A 20,348-nucleotide genomic window follows, 5' to 3' on the forward strand; every position below is an offset into this window, starting at 1 on the left:
AATGTCACCTAAGCAGGGGTCGTCGGTCCCTTAAGGAAAAAGGAAAAACTGGTTTTAGGTGCTCGTCCTGCAGACATCTCTGGGTGCAGTTCATTAGAAATAAAGGCAGATTATTCCCAGAGGGCAGGACTGTGGAGGAGTTTGGACTCCTGTTGGTTGAAGCACTTTGAATTTCTGGGACCTTTTTATGTTATTTCTTTTTATATTTGTTGGTGTATTTATACATATTTATATTCCTGTGGATTCCGGCCAAATCAGAGATTTCCATTGCAGCTCTTGAATTATGCAGTTTGTTCACAAACAGCAACAAATGTGAGATTTTCATTAGACAGTGAGGGATTCCTTATTTGAGCTGCCATGTTGATTTTCAACACTTGTTAAACGTGTTATGAATTTGTAGGTTTGAGTCTCATGTTGGAGAAAATGTGTGAACAGATTTCATCACACACAAACCTTCCAGCAGCCAAAAAGTAGCTCCCAAAAACCGACAGCCGTTAAGGCATCTTGGTGAAATGATCCAAAATCAGTATGATTTTACATATTTAGCTCAGAGTGACACATTAAAATCTATAAGATTTAAAATGTAAAACGTGCTGAACATCAGTTACTGCAAATGTTTACCTCTGAGCAGCTTTAAGGTAAAAAGAGTCACAATGTAAATCTGACAGGATCACATATTGATTCTTTATCAGCTGATGTTTATGAAATATTTAAACTCAAGATGTTTTTTATGATAGCACCTTTCCATCTGAAGGAGATATTCTCTTAACTTGTGCCTCATTTTAAACTTTACACTAACTTTTGGATCCCCGTTAGAATTTAAAATGAAGTTCTGAGGGTTTGAATGAACAGTGTTTGGCTGCGCAGCGTGAGCTCGTACTGATTGAGACATTTGGAAGAGGATTAAAGAGGTGAAGTCACGTGACTGTAAGATGAATCTGTAAGTTCCAAAAGGCTCAAACTTTAAGCTTTCATTCATTTCTTTACAGACCGTTTCCAAAGTTAAAGTATGATCTTTGTGCTCAGTTATATTGGATATGACACCATTGACAGGCGACCGGTGAAACGCAGCGTTACCTGAATAAAATGACAGATTTCTCTGAGTTTGAACATTGTTGGAAACATTTGGGATAATGGAAGAACTCAACTACATATAGAATATAGAGCCAGAGTTTGGTAGAGTGGAGGCCTGTAACAGGAAATCAATGTTTTAATGTTTCCTTCACAAATGTAAATTTTTTTGCAATATTTGTGCCTCTTTTAGACAATTAATGTCGTCCCTGCTCCGGTTTTTTAATGCAAAAATTTAAATGTGCGGGTGGATGGAAACTACTCAGAAGCATATTAAATTTCCTTCTCTGTTTGTTCACCATTATTCACTTTTTTAAAATCAATAACCACATTATCAAAGCCGACCTTGGGCGTATGCAAACCGAGGACCCACAGCCTGTAGGGGAAACACCAAAACTTTTTCTTAACGTAATATTTGTTCTGTTTTTATATTTAGAGCAAATGTTTCCATGACTAGCATTTCTGCACTTTTTTCGTGACACAAACGATTCAATGGAAATTTCAAACCTGTTTTAAATATTCTTGCTAGAATTGAAAGCCCACTTCTGAATCTGGAGGCGAGATATAGCGTCACCTTTACCTCAGACTCACTTCAGCTCTGTCTGATTAGCTTTTGACATGGAGGTAAAACACTACATCATCAGCATATTGCTCACTATGTTTGACTGAACTGACAAGACTTTAAGTGACTTTTTCATAGCTAAAAAGTTGCTCTGCTGTCTCTTTGTCAATTCACACTTCGAACCCACAGCTGACTGCAACAAGTTCACACATTTAGACGGCAGGTTGAGCGGCTACACTAGAAAGAAACCTTGCAACGTCTTATCAAAAGAAAACTTGTGAAAGGCTGCGAGCGCCGAAACACTGATTAAATCTAACAGTGCTTTTAGGGAGAGTGGACTTCTGCTTTAAGGGTTTCGTCTGAAGTAGTTCAGTGGCGAGCTGACAGATCGAGCCTCTTCTTCATCACATCTGATTGTTCTTTCTCTCTGTCGAGCCTTTAAACTCTGTGTGTGTGTGTGTGTGTTACCGTGACCTAGATTTCAAGCCTGCAGTGCAATGCTACTGAGGGTTTGTGTGTGAAAGAGACAGAGAGCTCAGTCTATGGTTAACCATACACCTCGCCTTCCCCCACATCCACTCATAGATGTACACACACACACACGCACACACACACACACACACACCGAAATCACCTTCATCCAGCTGTGTCCTGTCAGACAATCTGGTGTTCTCTGTCCTCAATACAGGTATTTCAAAGGTTGAATGGTTCCTGTTGTTTTCCGGATGTGCAAAAAAACAACTTGATTTTACCGTCAGTCATTATTGACCCAATCTGGTGGATTAGAAAATGTTTGGATTGGAAAAAAAGTTGGTCCTTATGGGTCGAGAGATACGTTCGCAGTCTCAATTTATGGGTGAGTTGTATCAACGTTGGATGGTGTAACTGTCTCAGGTGTTTGTGATTTAACTTCTTATATTAATAATGTATACTACAATATTCATAGGTATGTTTACATTCAGATAAACTGTAGGTGGCGCCAGTTCTCCAGTCGGATCCTATTAATCATTGCCGAAGAACACTGTTACACTATTAAATATTTATCCCAAAAATATTGACTTTAAAGGGACATTGTGTAGTGTTTTATAACGGAGAAGGAGATCAGTGAGAGGCGCTTGTCACTGCCCCGGCACATTTGAAAGTCTGCACTGCACTTTAGTTAATAATGGAGGATCATACTTATGCCGAGCCACAGGAGAAGGCAACCCTCTATCCTTAAACTATCACTTCTGATTAAAAAGAAGCATACGTTTAATAACCAATCAGTTCAGTAATATATGTTTATTGATTAGGGTTGCATAGAAAGGGAGCAGGTCTTTGCTTGAATCATCGTCCATGTAGGAAAGTGTGTTTGAAGTTGAACACATGCTTGCAGGTTAGATTGACCACAGAGGAAGGTAGTAATGCCGTGTGAAGAGAAAGTACTGTTGCTATGGTTACCCACAGTTTAACATAACATGCAAACTGATGTAGAACGGAGGTTAAGGCTGTTGTCTGCACACACCTGTATGATTCATGTTCATTCCAGTGGATTTAATGATGGTTGTGAGCACAAAGGTGGCGAATATAATGCGTCTTATTGCACTTTGGACTATATGCTAACGCTGGCATGTTTATATTTTAATGTTGATTATGAATTATTCAGATTTGTAATCGACATTAAATTAATTGAACTGAATTAATTGAACTAATATTCAGCTTGAATCAATCTCCTGTTCTCTGATGTTGGATTAATAAAGGGTGCTAATCCTAACCCTGACAGAGCTGTTTGTCCATCAATGCATTTTAACTTTCTACACAGTGGAGCCCTTTTTATTGTTTTTGCCCCACAAACTGTTTTTTACCTCATCTCATCCGAACCTACAATGTAAAGGTTTCAGCTTTTATTAATACGGAGTTAGATTCTCCACAGTTCAATCAGGTCATTGTGCAGAAACTACAAACACCAAAGTATCGAATGATCAAATAAATGATTCCTAATCGATATGTTGTTCTATTTCATTAATATTCAAACTGGTGTAAATTAACAGTCTGATGGTTTTTCTCATCGTTGCTGAACTAAAGGTATGAGCTGAAGGAATTAAAGGCCTGTTCCAAATAAAGGTTGAGTTCAGTGACTGAAGCAGATTAATGGAAGTTTTATGGTGCAGCTACATTTTCCAGAAAAGGTTGTTTTATTAAAAATATCTGAATTATTTCTCTGCATGTTTTATTGAATCAACTGAAGTCATATTTTTAATAAAAGGACAACATCTACCAACTGATGAACATTTTCTGTATGGTTCTGTTTTCCAACCACCAGACCTCGGCTCGCTCGCTCTCCCTCCTCCTCACTCCTCCTCCTCACTCCTCCTCTCCTCCTTGAACCTCCGCCTCCCACCTTTTTTCCTCTCAGACTCACCCACAGCAGAGTCCTTGAAGCTCTCCATTGAGCCGCTCCAGGATAATGAGGCGATGAAGAGAAGAGAGGCTTTACAGTTTCACTCTCTGAGTGTGATTCCTGCGCCCCTCTTTATTCAGAATAAACATGAATTTTAGCGGTGGAATTAATGCGTGCAACCGCTCAGCGTTTCATATTCAGTCTGTGATTTCCTACATTACCCAGAGTGACTCTACCAGCCCACAGCGAGAGAGAGAGAGAGAGCTTGTTCCATTCAGCTGTGGGCTCAGTATGTAGGAGGAGGCAGCGATATAAATATTTTTCCAGTAAAGAAAAAAGAAAATGGTGTCGTGCAGACCACACACTCAAACAAAAAGAGTCAACACGGCCTCCATAGAGGTCTGCTATTTAAATGATTTAGTAGTTTGTGATTCGATTCAAGAGACATTCTTGTTTTTATTAGTTTGGATTCAAGCAGCATTTTGTTTTAGAAAATCAGCGATTATTAATCAGTGACTGTAGACTCTGTGAGGGTAAAGATAAACAGAAGACCATAAAGGGCAACTTACCAGCTTTTTACTGGAGGTTTCATCCACTTTTTGTGTTCCTCAGCCGATGGAAACAGCAGAAACATCACGTGACAGCCGAGTGAACGAAGTGAGGAAGACCATGGGATGTGTGTGAAAGCTCTGGAAAAAGCTAGAAGAGAATAGTCTTAGTTGCATTAATTTACATGTTTATTTCATAGATTGTCATTTGTTACAAACTGAGAATAAACTTTAATGCTGTTTTTATTATAGATAATATATTTAATATAATGTCCAACATACCAAGACTGAAGACTTAAAGCTCCAATCTGTTCCTCATCAAACAGTGTATAAGCTCTGGCTCTATGTTCTATATGTAGTTGAGTTCTTCCATTATCCCAAATGTTTCCAACAATGTTCAAACTCACAGAAATCTGTCATTTTATTCAGGTAACGCTGCGTTTCACCGGTCGCCTGTCGATGGCGTCATATCCCCTTTGTGCCTGCGTCAGCGTTGTGGTTGTCTGCCAGAAGCTGTCATACATTGACTGTTGATCCAGTGTGAAGCCACATTGTTACCATCCACTGTTTAGATCTTGGTGCTTTTTAACTCTAGATTTGAACCGGATGAAGGATTTTAGTCATCGGACGTCTGGATCTTAAGTTATCAGAGAAACAAGCTGAGCTAACGTTAGCAGCAGCTCGGCTCCATGAATTTAATAATCAGAATAATGCATAATAATATTAGTTTCCCATTATCAGCCCCGATAATGATCATCCATCCCTAACAATGATCTGTTATCTGCAGACATAAACGCTGAAAGTGATGCATCTCCTCTACATAACACAGTTTTACATACAGGAATCAAAAAATATTGTAAAACTGTAAATATGTGAACATTATTAAATCAGTAGCAGCAGTTTGGACTGACTGCACAGTTTGTTGAAGATACATGAATCTAATAATCGGCAGCCTGAGATTATTTTATATATATTGTAATGATATTGTGCAGCCACGCTTCAGTGGTGATGGCAGGAATAGCAGTATCTTTATCTTAAGAGCTTTAGTGATATAAGTTTATGCATAATCCATAATGATGATGATGATGATGATGATGAGAGAATAAAAAGCATATTGTCATTATTTTCTCTCCCCCCCCGCTGCAGTTCACCCTGGATGGATCGCTCCTCAACCAAAAGATGAGCTTTTGATAAGTCAGTCTGACGACATGACGGCTGATAGCACAATCTGATCTCCCGTCAGTATCGTGGAACTGTTCCATCTGTCACCTTTAACTGAAACCAGTGAAAACCACAGCACCTGAATATGAAACATAAACTCCCCGTCTGCCCCCCCACAGGGCTTCCCTGCACATCAAACCTCTGTTTACTCCTCTGCTGTCATGACTTAGTCTGAACTCACATACAACGTTTGATATGTGGTTGCCAGGCAACAGTATAAGGTAGCAGCTTCTCAGAGTGACTCAATACAAAGTGTGTGTGTGTGTGAGTGTGAGTGTGAGTGTGAGTGTGAGAGAGAGAGAGAGAGAGAGAGAGAGAGAGAGAGAGTTTGTGTGTGTGTGTGTGTGTGTGTGTGTGTGAGCTGCTGTGGCACGACACATCTCGCTGCTCTGAATTCTCTCTGAATGTGAATCACCGCCTTTATGAATTCGTGTTGGCTGATGTTTGTCAGTGAGCAGTGCGAGTGAATCAGCATATCAGGGCCATGTGCCACACGCATGACTAACACAACATTACCTCCAATTACAGAGAAACAGACGGCTCTCGCCACCGGACACGGGGTCATTGCTTTTATTTCGCCACCAGTAAACTGAACGTCTAAATAAACTTGTTTGAATGACGGATTGGAAGTGTGAGACCTTTCTGAGAGCTCGGGTTGAGCCTTTGTGTTTTTTTTCCAGGAAAAGAAATAAATTGCAGCTTTTGTTTGCACACATTGTCTATTTTTTACTCTCGGTGGCATTTTGTATTGTGTTGTTTGAAGCACAGTGTCTCATTTCATGTGTAATTCACGGCCTGCTGTTTGTGGAATACATTAGTGTCTGTCAAAGCTGTTTTTAAGCTTAAAATAATAGTTTCATAACCCATCATTATTTACATTATTCTTCCTCGTGTGATAGAATATAGAATTATATTTGTTTAAGATTTCACAACTTTTATTACTTTCTTTTAATGAGGTTTTTGTTTGACTTCCATATAGTAGTCAGTAATTACCAGATATGTTAGTTACATTATTTGTTTTCATGCAGTTAAACTGTGAATGTTTTGGTTAATTTAGTCACGTCTGCAATCGTATAGACTACTATTATATTATCCATTATTTCAGTATTTCATGATCACATTTAGCTTTTTTCAGCCAGCTCGTTTATTTAAAGTATTTATCACACATTTATAACGTCGCACTTACTTTTCCAACCATTTATCCTGCTGCTTTTAGCTTTCAGCCAACTGCTCGGACTCTGTAGACTGCTATAATAATAACTTCATATTCTCTCAGTCACATTCAACTACTCCGAAACCTTTGCATGTCGGCTATTATTACAATCTGAATATTGATACGACTGTTTCTATGCCTTTTTTATGCTTCTTAAATGATTCATTTAATGAAATGGTTATTACTGAATTATTCACACTACTTCATAATCATCAGAAAAGTTCAAAGGCAGTTGGTCAGGTCAGTTTTGAGGCAGAAACAGTGAAGATAATGTCACTGATTGGACAGAAACAGCAGAGAGGATCATGGTTCCTCTTTAACAGTGACTCAGTGTTAACCACAGGTCCGACTTCCTTTACAGTATCTCACCATGCAGCAGGGAGCATCTGTTAACCCGTCACGGTCCCTGTGGCTTTACATATGAAGACCTATTCTGCAGAAGTGTATTTACATCGGTATCGCCGAGTTATTCACATGAAAAGGTTTAGCAACACGTAAATGTTGTTGTTCCTTTTTCGAACGAATGAATCAGTACTGTCAGTTACACAGAAGGTTTCAGTGCAAACGCTGAAAACAAAAGAAAATGTGTTAACGTATAATCGTCTGTGTGTCAGATGCTGTGGGAGTTTTTAATTAAAGCACCAGAGTTGAGGTATTGTTGAAGAATTAAAGAGTTGATTCACTTTCTATAGTTCATCTATGATTTAAACAGAATTCAGTCGGTTTAACTGGAAAAAGAAGAATATGAATGCTTTGGTACAACTTTTACTAAAAATGAGTGAATTATTAATAATTATATTTTCTTAGTGGATGCAAAAGGGTGAAAATATTTGATTATTTAGTGTTTAATAAAGCAGTATGAAGAAGTATTCCCTTATCAACACTACCCATAATGTTCTAATCTGTTCTTATGAATGAATTATAAACTGAACACGATTTATTTAAGTGCTAATGGATGAATGGTTTTATCTATTTTAACTTCTCTGCTACCTTATTAACCAGTTTTCACACAGTCTTCTTAAAGACAGCACGCAGTGTCGTACACTCATTTGTAATCCTATTTGTTTGTATTTTCTTCCTAAACACAGATATACCGTCGTGAGCGAAGGTTTGAAAAATAACATATTTTGGTGATTTTTTAAATTGAAAAGTAAACACAGCATCTTTGTCATAATTGGTCATAATTAGCAAAGGTATGTTTGGAGAAAAAGGAGCAGCATTTCATGAAAAGCTAAGTTAAGCATTGGTGTGGATCTGTTACTCTTTGTATTGCAGCCAGTGGCACAGGAAACATTGCACCGGTAGATGGAAGAATGGATTCCACTAAATACAGGCAAACGTCACAGCATCTGTAAAAAAAAGCTCATTCATTAGTGTATAATCAATCAATCAGCTTAAAATGAAGACGCCCTTGTGACCCCCCATGAAGCTTTGGTGACCATTGATTTATACTTTTGATACTTTAGTATTTTTACAATGTGGTTTTGCTACTTTTTGAAGGATCTGAGTACTTTTTCCTGTAATGTGGGAACATTTCTAAGAGTACTTTTGCTTCAGTGATCCTCCAGCTGTGTCTGTTGTGAACATTTTTTTGTTAACAGAGCTCATTATGCTGTTACAGTAGAGTCCTCAGTGTCTGTTAGCTGCAGTATTACTGGATAAACAGTCGAATTCTGAAAGAAAGTTCATAACAAACATAAAAATCAATAGAAATTTATTTCCTTACTTATCAAAAATATTTGCAACACATTTGCATAGATGGACACAAAATAGCTTCCATGATTGTTTCATGTGATTGTAACAAGTATTTCAGAAGGTTTTTTTCCTCTTTAAACACAAACTGAAGTGTAAATCTAAATCAATGCAGATCCCGGCTTCTATTTGAGACATAACTTAAACATGTTTCAGGGGAAAAGGAGTTAATGGTGACACTTTTCTCTACATCCAAATAGAACAATAAATATTCAAAATATATTACTTCTTGGTTTGTTAAATACTTCTCAAATATATCTTTCCAGAACCAATCATGTCACAACAAAAGAAAGGGGGAGATCTCTTTATGGTCGATAATTATTTTTAACTTAAATGCTATAATGCTCCTCTATCACAAATAAAATGGAAATGAAAAGCAAGAAAAAAAAAAAAAACACAAATGTCTTCTCAAAATAACTTCTTCACAGATCAGTAAAGCACACGGATCGACTCCGATGTGTTTCGTTCTGCCGGAGTCGGCAGTGCGAACGTTTTTGTGCATCACATTTTCACACCGACAGTTTCCCAGAAATGAATCCTTCAACTCATCCTGTCGTCTTTCCAACAAACAACAATCCCTTCTTCTTGCACGTTGGAAATCGGTAAAAACTCCACGCTGCTAACATTTTCCACCCGGAGGCACCTGATCCAGCGTTCCTCTCCACTGACGGGCTGTTCAGCTGCTGCTGGTTCAGTTGGCATACTGTTTGTAAAAGGCAACCTTGACGCGCTCTATCTGGTGACACAGTTTGATGGCGGGACCGAGCTTCAGGTCCATACACTCCTGTACGGTGGGCAGAGTTAGCAACAGCAGAGCCTGACCGTCGATGTCCTGAAACAGATAGAATTAAACAGAGAAAGCATTTTACCGCTTATCAAAGCTGCACGATGTGGTAAAAACATCATTTTGAGATTATTTGGACAAAAATGTAATAAAAAACATGATAATAATTACTGCAGAAAACAACACTAAAAATGAGTAATTCTGTAGACTTATTTACATCAATTAAATGGTTGAAACATAAAAGTTGTAATTCATTGATTTAGATAGTTTAGAATTATTATTTTAATAAGTTAAGATCACATAAAAAAATGTGGAAAAACTAGTTGAAACAACATTTTTGTTAGTAGCCATAACAAGTTAAAAACGTGTTTATACCACATTATAAAGAAGTGGTAATTAACTCAGTGTACTACATTTGTTGAACATAAGTTGAACCCTGAAATAAATGGCCGCTTGAAGCAATGAGTATTTATAATTGAGTATTTCAAAAAAACAAACAAACCTGAAAATAAGGTTTGGGAGAGGTTTACCGTGAAGGAATTTAGTTCTGATGGTAAGGAATGTATTACATCAGTGTGTGTGTGTGTGTGTGTGTGTGTGTGTGTGTGTGTGTGTGCGTGTGTGTGTGTACCTGCTCCTGGAAGATGTTTGGCCAGGGATGCACAGTCAGTAGAGTTGATAAACTGAACGACTTCATCTACGCTCCACTCCAGAGGATTCCTGTCCAAAACCAGCTGACCCTCCTCCTCCACCTGACACACACACACACACACACACACACACACACACACACACACACACACACACACACACACACACACACACACATATTAAACAGACATCATCACACATGGATATAATTGGGTCCTCACTGGATCCACTGGAGCTTTCCAATCATACCCAATAATACACTTCCAGCACTGTTTATAGACCCCAGAATGCAAGAACAGGTGACAATAATACAAACTGCATTAGATTAGCATAAAGTGGGCATGTCCGTAAAGGAGGTATCCATAGTTCCAGTTTCATTGACATATCTCGAGGTCAGAGGTCAAAGGATCTCTTTGAATTCAGCCCTAACTTTGGAGCTTCCTTCCCAACAAGCCAGCATGGTGGTACTGATGGTCAGGTGGGAAAAGGGTTATCTTATTATAATGTAATATAATGTACATATAAAGACCAACACTCATCAATCTATGAGTCTTGTTTAAGCGCTGTGATTATTATATCATTAACAATTCACCTTAAGAATGGGATTTGCTCTGTATGAAGCAAAAAAACATTATTAAATGATAAATGACTTCAATGTGTCAGTTACATCATCAATTCATTCAATAGACCTTTTTCACAGCACAGTAGGGTAAACCAAGGTGGTACCAGTGATTAAGGCTCTGTTCCATTCAGTGTTGTGAATCACTGTAAGTGCTCTGATACACTAAATGGAACAGAGCCTTAAGTCAAAATGGCTGCTGTGAAAAAGGTCTGTTGCACCACGTCGCCTCTCCGTCTGCACCTGCATGTCTTGTCCTTTGGCGGGCTGATACTTGTTGTTCTGGTTGTAGGTGGACAGCGAGCGGGTTGACCTCCGGCGGCCCTCAGGGGACCTCCTTGCCGCCCGCCGCGTTGCCGGCGCTGAAGGCACGGCGCAGCGTCACGGTCCGGCGAGGACGGCTGCTGGTCACCTCCACCGAGGAGGCGTCCGTGTGGTCCTCCCGCGGCTCCGAGCTGGTGCCTTCGCTGCCGGACTGCAGCGCCGCGTCTTCGTCCTCCTCTCCCTCGTCACTGTCCTGGAGGAGGAAGGAAGGGGAGGAGTCAGAGAGGCGAACTTTGGAGCGTTATTTAACCCTCTTCTACTTTCCCCTTATAATACATTATAGATATATTGAGATGGTTTCACGTTTACAGATTTTTTTTTCAGATTAACATTTTTACTGACTCTTTTCAGCATTTTTTTTTATCATTTTTAAATCTAAATTAAGTTTTTTTTTTACCATTAAGTTGTTCAGGAATCATTAAAGAGAAGTTTTTTTTAGTCTTAAACATATTTCTGTGGAAAATTCCTTACCTGACACCATGTTTTAGTCACTTGGTATCCAAAATATCAGCTGTTTTTTGCCCTATGAACAAGGTCTCCAGAATATTTTCTCTGTATATTTTTAGAAAATGTTTGATGATGGTCACACCGACCGTTTCCCAGCTTTATGTGACTTTGACTGTGAGAAAGGTGAGCGGTGCAGAAACAGGTGAGATAAGTCTGAGGTTCCTCGTAAGTGACGTGAAGCATGAGTCACATATTCCTCAGAGTTTCACATTTCCACTGAAGGCAAGGTCTGAGAGTTGAGATGAGGTGTTAGATAAGTTTGTTATTGAGGGTTGGGTTCCAGTAGTTGGTTCTAGGTTGGTAAAATACCCAGATTCATTGAGCTCTGCTAGAGTCTCTTATTTTTTAAAGTAAAGACAAATGTGAAGAACATTCAGGGAGACTTTTTTTTTTTAGATAAATATGTTATAATACAGAAATGTGCTGCCCTACAAATAATGATCTACAGATGTAAGAAAACGTGTTTTTTATCAGTGAAAATGAAAATATATGTCAGAGTAACTGCAATATGATGTTTTTACCATATCCTGCAGCCCTAATTACATTATTACTGGATCATAATTACTGATGCATTAATGTGTTTATCACTGTAATGTTGCAGCTGGTAAAGGTGGTTCATTGTATTACTTTATACTGCTGGGTAGCTTAATCTATTATAATACACTGTTATTTGTTACTTGATTTATATGTTGTATTAATAAACTAAAGTTATCACATAAATGTATTGCAGTTAAAAGTAATTTGCTTCCAAAATGTTGTAGAGTGGAAGTATAAAGTAGAAAAGTGTACAGTATTAGAGTAAATGTACTGTAAAGATTTATATTTTTACTGCAAATATTTCCAAATATTGTTATCAGTTTCCCTGATTACTAATAATCAATATCTGTATCGACCCTGAAATAACCATACTGGTCAAGCACTACATTTTTTCTTTGTACATCATCACACATAAACTTAAAGAACTCTTTCAAATTAAGAGCCTTTTGTTAAACTTGTGTAAACTGAAGTAATTTCCTGCCTGTGAAGCTCCTCTTCTCGTTCCAGCCGCCGTCACACACAGGGATGTTTATATTTAAACCTCCACTCTGACTGTACGCTCGGTAGCTGCAGACGGGACAGCACAATATCACAGAGGGAAGGAAAACGACAGCGAAGGAGCGTTAACTAACCTGCGGTGAGCCAGCGGGAGTGAAGTCCACGGCGGACGAGCGTCTCTTCTTTTGCACAAAGATTGCTTTCCTCTTCTTCCTGCGGCGTGTCGGCTTGGCCAGCTCCCCCTCCGCCGCCTCCTCTCCTCCCGTCGGCTTGGACAGCTTCCTCTTCTTCCCATAGTAATAGGCTGCGGATGCACAGCAGATGTTGAAAACAATGCACCCAGAACAAATCTCAGCTACTCATCAGAGGCAATTACACACAGGCTCTGATTTGGGTCCTCTTCATAGCTGTGGTGCAGGAAGTGATGCGTTTAATTACAGGCACTCACTGTATTTGGTTTTCGTCTGAACGGAGCAGTTCTCTGGGCACTTGTCGGTGACGAGGACAGGCCCGAAGAGGTTCGGGCAGCACTGAAGCTTCACGCACACCTTTCGGCAGAAGTCTTGGATCTGGTCTGCGAGGCGGACGATCCGGATGGTGGAGCGATAGGTTTTCCCTTTATATCTGGGAGGAAAAGGGAGAAGGAGGGAGGGAGGGATGTCAGGTCAGCCAGTGATTACACGTTTATTGATGAGAGCATAATTATCTGTAATCTGTAATTCACCAAAGCAGCCGACAGCGAGCGCTGGTTGTCTGTGCAGTAACGATAGAGACGGCGGCCCACAAGAGGTCAATCTCCCTTCTAATGGCTGAGGTTAGGAAAGGTGATCTGATCTGTTGGCAGCTCGGATTCAATGTGTTTGACCAGAGGTTCTCACATTGTTACCAAAAATGAAAATGAACAAACAACTGTTGTATTGTTGAGACCCACAGCTGATGTTTTCTTGCTTCCTGGTAGCAGGGGCGGGACTGGCTCGAGTACTAAAAGCAGCTTTCTGTCATTTGGATGCAAAGGCTAGACAGGAAGTGACATCATTATGTTAAAACGTATTGCCTATATTTAAACATTTTGTCATTTTTTACTTAAAGTTTTCTTCAGGGGGACGTCCTGCTGTGTAGTTTCACTTTCACTATGTACAAATATGGTGCAAGTTGCCAGTAATTTATGTATGCTGTATTATTTAATTCACTTTTTTTAGGTTGTTTTGGTGTAAATTTGCCTCTAAATACTTAAACATCCTACATTTTGTCACTCACTTGTAAAGCACATTGAATTGCATTTGATTTGTTTCAAAGGTGCTTTATCAATAAAGTTTGATTGATTAAAGTCCTAAGAATCAATGTAAAGTCGCCCTATAGGACACATTTGTTCTTTGGTGATAATTAACAGCGGCCTGCCTTGAATCCGTTTGCCCATACTACAACACACAAATGCTTAAATATGGCACCTTATCCGAACTGATTGCACTAAATAACATTTAGACCCAAACCGGGCTCCGGTCTCTGTTACTAGGACCTGTGGTGAAAAAAATGAATGTCACAAGAAACAAATCAGGTTGAAATTCCTTAGAAAATCACCAAAATAAAACAGTGTAGCGTCTGTTTGTCCATGCTGATAGTAAGGTTTTGTTGTTGATTCATTAAACTGAATTGTGTACTTAAACGCAGTAAACGCTACAGAAAAATAAAAATCACAGTGCAGGTGACTCACTGGAAAACCTGCGACTGACCGATTCTTCCTTGTTTGTTTCTGCCGGAAAAAAATGGGTCAGTTTTTGATTAGAAAGCGCACCCAGCCTGAAGCTGTGGAATAATTTGGCTCCGTGCAGCCAGCAGTGGAGGGGAAATACAGACCTCACACGTACCGCTGCAGCAGCATCAACGGAGGGCCGCAAAACGGACTCCTGAGTCCACATGAGTCCGTTTTGAAGCCCTCTGCTGAATTCATTAGGGGAAGATGTGAGGATAGTTGGTTATTAGGAACTCTTCATACTGTAATTTTATGATTTAAACTCCTGCTCCTTGCTTTCCTCACTTGGCTTTGAGGGTCTCCTCGTGGCAGTCCCAGCTCTGATCCTCCAGCTCCTGTAGCTCCTTCAGGACTCGTCCAGGCTTGTAGGCGGCGTTGATGAGCATGCTCAGCAGCTGGAGGCGAGAAGAAACACTTCCGATGAAGAAAAAAGACTATCAGAACTATCAGAGCGACTGCACAAAACATGAAGGAACAAAACCTGGAAAACAAAATGCGGATTACACTCGTGTGCACATGTGCACACACAATCACGGTCTCTGGAGAAATTAAGAGGCTGTTTCGCCAAGCGGCGGTGGCGGTGTGTACATGTAAACACACTTGACTGACAGCTCCTCACATTAAAACGAAGGCACTGCTGGGAAACTGCAGGTGGTTAACAAGACATCGCCGTGTCACCCCCTCCATCTTTCACCTCCTCCTCCCTCCTCTTGCTTTTGAAAGTGTGCAACTCTTTGATTAAACCTGCTCCTCTCCGCCCCCCCCACTGCTCCCAACATCAGCCCACCTCCTTGAGGACCAGCGTGCATTTCCCGGGTCCGACGGCCTGCGGCAGCTCCGCAATGCGTCCCTTGTTGAGGTAAGGTCCTGAGAAACAGCGGTGATTGACGAAGATCTTGGAGCAGCCGTATCTGCCGTTGGCGGAGCCTGAGACAGAAGGAAACACTGTAAACTATATTATTGTACTTTTACAGTAAATTACAGGCTAATAATTGCAGTAAAATCACAGTAGCATGTGTTTCTACAGCAACCAGTCATAATATTACTGTAAAAATACAGTATTTTCATGTAAGCATTAGTAAGTATGTTGTGATATTGTGAAAACCCAGTGCATGCAGTGTCTTGTTATTGTCTTTTAGGGAGACTTTAAGATGAATGAACACAGACATACAAACATAATCTGAACCATTCAGTAACTAAGAGAAGAAAAAGAAATCAAACAAAAACAAAACAATCAAAAAATATGTATTAATGTAGATTAGCTCATTAGTTAGCTATCGGTTTGGGCTGTAGCAAAACGCTAAATAACTAGCTAGCTAAAGGTTGATATAGATTATCTAATGTTTTCTTCCTGCAGTTTTCATTGATTTAATAAAAAATAATAATGCTTCTGGTGCCTTCATTCAAGATAAAGTTAGAAGAAATGTCTTATCGTTTTTGTTGATTTTAATCGTTTAAGAACCTTAAATAACTGAGTTTTCATTGCTTCTAATAAGAACAACTTACTTACATTCTTCTTTTTTTCTAGTTTTAAGGCCGATAATAGTCTTTCAGTAGACTTATTTATATATTTAAGAATATTTGTTTCTAGAGGTTCTGTTTTTGCAGTACAGCAGAGATCGGTTCATTCATTCAATTAAAGTACATTTCATTTCTTTTTCCCCCTTTATAAACATATTATATACAGCAAATATATGGAATAAATACGGGAATTGTATAATAATATATTTATAGATATGTTTTTATTAGTGTATAATCAGCTGTGAATCGCTATTTAATAACCTGTTTCATTGTTGTTAATTGTTACTGTTTATCTTCCATATTCTTTTACATCAGCAGTGACTCTAAACATTTCACACAGGTGAACACAGAGTCAAACTGGGCCAAGACCCCCCCCCCTCGGAGATGAATTGGGGTCAACACAACATTGCTGCACGCCGCCCTTCCTGCAGCCCCCGACTACCGCCGGCACCTGGAACCGCACCGCTAGGGGTGAATAGTAATTAGGTGAGGGGATGAATATGCATGAGAGAGTGGGTGGTTTTTAAACAGGGAACTTGGAAAAGAGGGCAAGGGTCTCCTTCGCCCAGTGCTCTCTTTGTGCTCCTGCATACAGCGTTAGCTTTGGATCTGTATGCAAACATGTATCTTCCAGTCTGGCTGTTTAAAAGTATCAAAACTTAAAAAAATGAAGGTTTTTTTTTTTTTTTTTTACATTTCTGGTTTTAATCCAATCAGTTAAGATATTTTACTCTTACTGAAATTTTGGCATTCAGTGCAGGTTTCTGCAGCTTTACCACAAGCTCCACTGAGCAATGAAAACCACACCTGGTAAATCCTGATATATTAGCCACTTATTTGCATTGTAATATGATGCAGACGGCACAAATAACATGCTGTGTTAGAGCACATTAGTTCCTACTTATTACAGATGTATCAGGAATGAAAATGTCAACGTATACATTAATTTTCACCTCTAAATAAATGCTTTACATAAACATGTTTAACCTAAAGGCTTAGTTGTAAAGCTGTGTCTTAACTTAGTGTTAAATTCTGCCTGCTCGCTCCATCTTAGCAAATTTTTAAAAAAGCATCAGAGACCTGCAAAGGACAGTGACTTTAGAGGGCGTGGCCTCAACACAAACCAGAGTATTTGACTGACTGACCACAGCAGTGTAGCAGGAACAGCGAGCTGGTAGTCAGAGCTAACAGAGCTAACAGAGCTAATAAATAGCTGCTGTCAGACTCTCTGTGTCCCCGCTGGAGCTTTTACAGTCACTAGAAGCACATTCATGGCTATTTTCCTCTCGTTAGAGGGCGTAAACATTTAATACATTTGACAATAATGTAAATATTAGCACCATTATTGATGTGTTTCATCACAGTATACTCCTATAATTTAGTTTAAACCTGAAAAACATGTTTAAGTGTCGATGGTTAAAAAAGCTACTGGCTCTCTGTTGTTGTTGGATGTATTTTTCTCCTTCCAGCTGATATCTGGCCAAAAAGAGGCATAGTAAGTTCCAGTGCAGCTACAGAAAAATCTGATAGCAGAGAAATGTTTCAGCTCTCTAATGCACTGGTGATAGATGAGGATTTCCTTTGCAGTAGCATTCAATAAGCACACAGGGAAACAGGTTTTTGTTGTATATATATAAAAGACCAAACCTCAGGCCGCAGTGCAAACTGTAGCCACAAGTTGCATCTTGTTGTAGCTGCTCTTTGTGTTCTTTAATAACACATTGTTGTATCGTCAGCTCCACTTTCATTCCCCACATGTTGGATGTGTGTTGCCAAAAGGCCCTAAAGCCTCTTTCAGTCACTGATCTGAATGTGTTTCTAGTTTCGGTCTGAAAAAGTTTACATAAAAAGTTAATCTGGGATTTCATACTTGTACACAACTCTTTAATTCATGACGTCTGGTGTTTCGGGTTTCAGTGAATTTACAAGAAGGGAGACTGACTATCGACCTGACTGATTATTGGATATTCAGCATTTTTCTGATTACCTGGTTAAGAATACAAATAAGATAAATTAGAGATGTTTTGATACAACTGTTTTGCTTCCAGATAACTGAACTTTGTGTATTGGCCAATACAGAGTACCAATCTGACACTAGTACATTAAAAATATAATTATTTTCTTAATATTGGGAAGCTTAATTTGTAATAATACATCATTTATTAGATTGATTTTGTATTATAGTCTACTTGCCAGAATGAAGCTCAAAATGAATCAAAATCCACCCACCAGCAGTTGAAATATGGAAATTTTGTATTTTGTAAAATGTCAGAAATGGTCCTCAATAATCCCCAAAACCACTCAAATTATGTCCAAATCGGCCCATCAGTAGCTGAAATATTGTCCATATAATACAGGCACTGAACATTCACATGGCATTGAGCTCTTTTACTCTAAATTGCAGGTCCAATTTAATAAGCATATAAATTCTATATATATCTCCATTGTAGGACAAATAAAGGAATATCTATCTATAAGCTAAAAAATCGACACAAAATTAATAAAAAATTGGCCCAAACAGGAGTTGAGATTTGGCCACGTCTGGTTTAAATGGCCATTTTGTATTATTCAGAAAAGGATTCAGCATCCATCCTAAACCACTAATATATTGTCCAAATCGGTGCAGTTGTTGCTGAGATATTGTCCGCATAGGTGATTATGGCGAACTGTAATTATATAAGGTTAAAGTTTAATTAGTAGTTAGTTACAATAGAGCTTTATGTGAAGAATAATTTAAAGAAAAGATCCAATTTAAAGCAGACACACAGACAGGTTTAATTGTGTGTGAACAAGGTGAACTTTTAAATACCATTAACTGTTTTGTATACTGTTGATTTCTGTTGAGTGGATCATGTAGCAGATATTTTATTTAAAAGGCAGAGCAGTTAAATAACCTGTAACTCTGTACTGAAATCAAATGTTTGACCAACCCAACTGTGCCTTTGTTGTCTTGTACACCCACGAGAGTTGTGTGCATAAATAAAAGAAACTCAATCACTCGTAACACTTCCCCAACACTGCCGATAATGCAACAACAGCACGAGGTGAAAATATGCAGAGACACACAAAATGCTTGTCTCTGTTTTTGGGAGCGCTGTAATAAATGTATCACTTCATTATCATCTCCTCGGCACAAAGACGGGAAATTGGTTCAGGAAAGCGAATAACTGCAGGGAATCTGTTGAGAATACTCTTCTCGTGATCAGCGAGGAGATCAGCCTATAAAATGAGTTTTCCTCTCGCTGTGTGATTAAAACAACAAAACAAAACAAAACCTCTCAATAATTTTTATTACTACAACCAGATAATGTGCAATCATTTAGGAGAGAGCGAGAGTGTGATTCATGAGCTGAATACATAATTTACAGGCCAAACAGTGTCTGTTTTTACAATGTTATGCTCTATTTATCATATTTACTTCAGTTGTTTATATTTATACATATTATATAAGCACATTTTATACACACGCTTTATATGCTATATACATCTTTTTATCTTATAAATATATTACATTGTGCAACTACGTCATGCTGTAATCTTTGTGCAATTCCATCCATCCTCAACAATATTTTATATATATATATTTTAAGGTTAATGCTATAACTTTACAGTGCAGTGCTCCTATTAGCTGACTTTACCGGACTGGGAGCTCCCAGTAAACAGCACAACCAGATCAGGACCGAATATGGCATCCAATGCCGACGGAGGCCAGTTTGACGACAGGGAATAATAGTTATATAATAATAGTTGAGGCAGAGCAGCTGGAGGACGTCAGAGGGAAAACCAGACAATATTCTCTCCATAAAATCTGATCCAGTTTCCCCCAAATCTCTGATAAAGTTGTGTGTTTGATCAGTGAGCTCCAGTAGCTAGCCATGCTGTGCCTCAGCTCTGTACAGAAAGACCTGTTAAGATACTCATTAGTAGAAATGCTGTTGAATCACGCAGCAGTAATTTTGCCTATTGGTTTTGTTTAATGTTTTATTGTGTTGCTAAGCAACTAACTGTTGGATACACAGTGTGGGGGCATAGTAGTGATGTATGTGTGATATAAAAGGGGTGGTAATATAAATGACATTTTGATTGTAATAAATGAATGTAATGCATCCAGAAAGTAAACAATGTACTGTAAGTATTCATAGTGCCTCAATGCATTGTTTTTTTTAAAGTATATTAGTATTTACACTATCATAATCATTAATTGTTAGAAGCACTTATCGATCTGTCTGTTTATATAAGCCAGGTTTTGAAAGAGGACAAGATGGCGAGCTAATAATAATAATAATAATAATAATAATAATGTGATTTATTTAATAATATAGGACACCTATTTGCAAAAGAATTTGTTTCCTGAGTTTTCATTTTTTACTGTCATCTGTGTAATTATTCCTCCTAATTTCCTATTTAATC

General features: G+C 38.7%; 1 protein-coding gene across 1 annotated transcript in view; it reads right to left on the reverse strand.

The window, feature by feature from the left end:
• Window positions 1-9,297: 9,297 nt before the first annotated feature.
• Window positions 9,298-20,348, reverse strand: part of sfmbt2 (Scm like with four mbt domains 2) — a 53,417-nt gene continuing 42,366 nt past the window's right edge. Inside the window, 9 exon segments of the mRNA XM_051419851.1 lie at window positions 9,298-9,579; window positions 10,163-10,180; window positions 10,182-10,283; window positions 11,045-11,134; window positions 11,136-11,318; window positions 12,802-12,971; window positions 13,116-13,291; window positions 14,703-14,812; window positions 15,205-15,344. Of these exon segments, the coding sequence (XP_051275811.1) occupies window positions 9,439-9,579; window positions 10,163-10,180; window positions 10,182-10,283; window positions 11,045-11,134; window positions 11,136-11,318; window positions 12,802-12,971; window positions 13,116-13,291; window positions 14,703-14,812; window positions 15,205-15,344 (1,130 nt within the window). The 3' untranslated portion in view covers window positions 9,298-9,438.

Source organism: Dicentrarchus labrax, unplaced genomic scaffold, assembly GCF_905237075.1.
Source record: "Dicentrarchus labrax unplaced genomic scaffold, dlabrax2021, whole genome shotgun sequence".
NCBI lineage: Eukaryota > Metazoa > Chordata > Actinopteri > Moronidae > Dicentrarchus > Dicentrarchus labrax.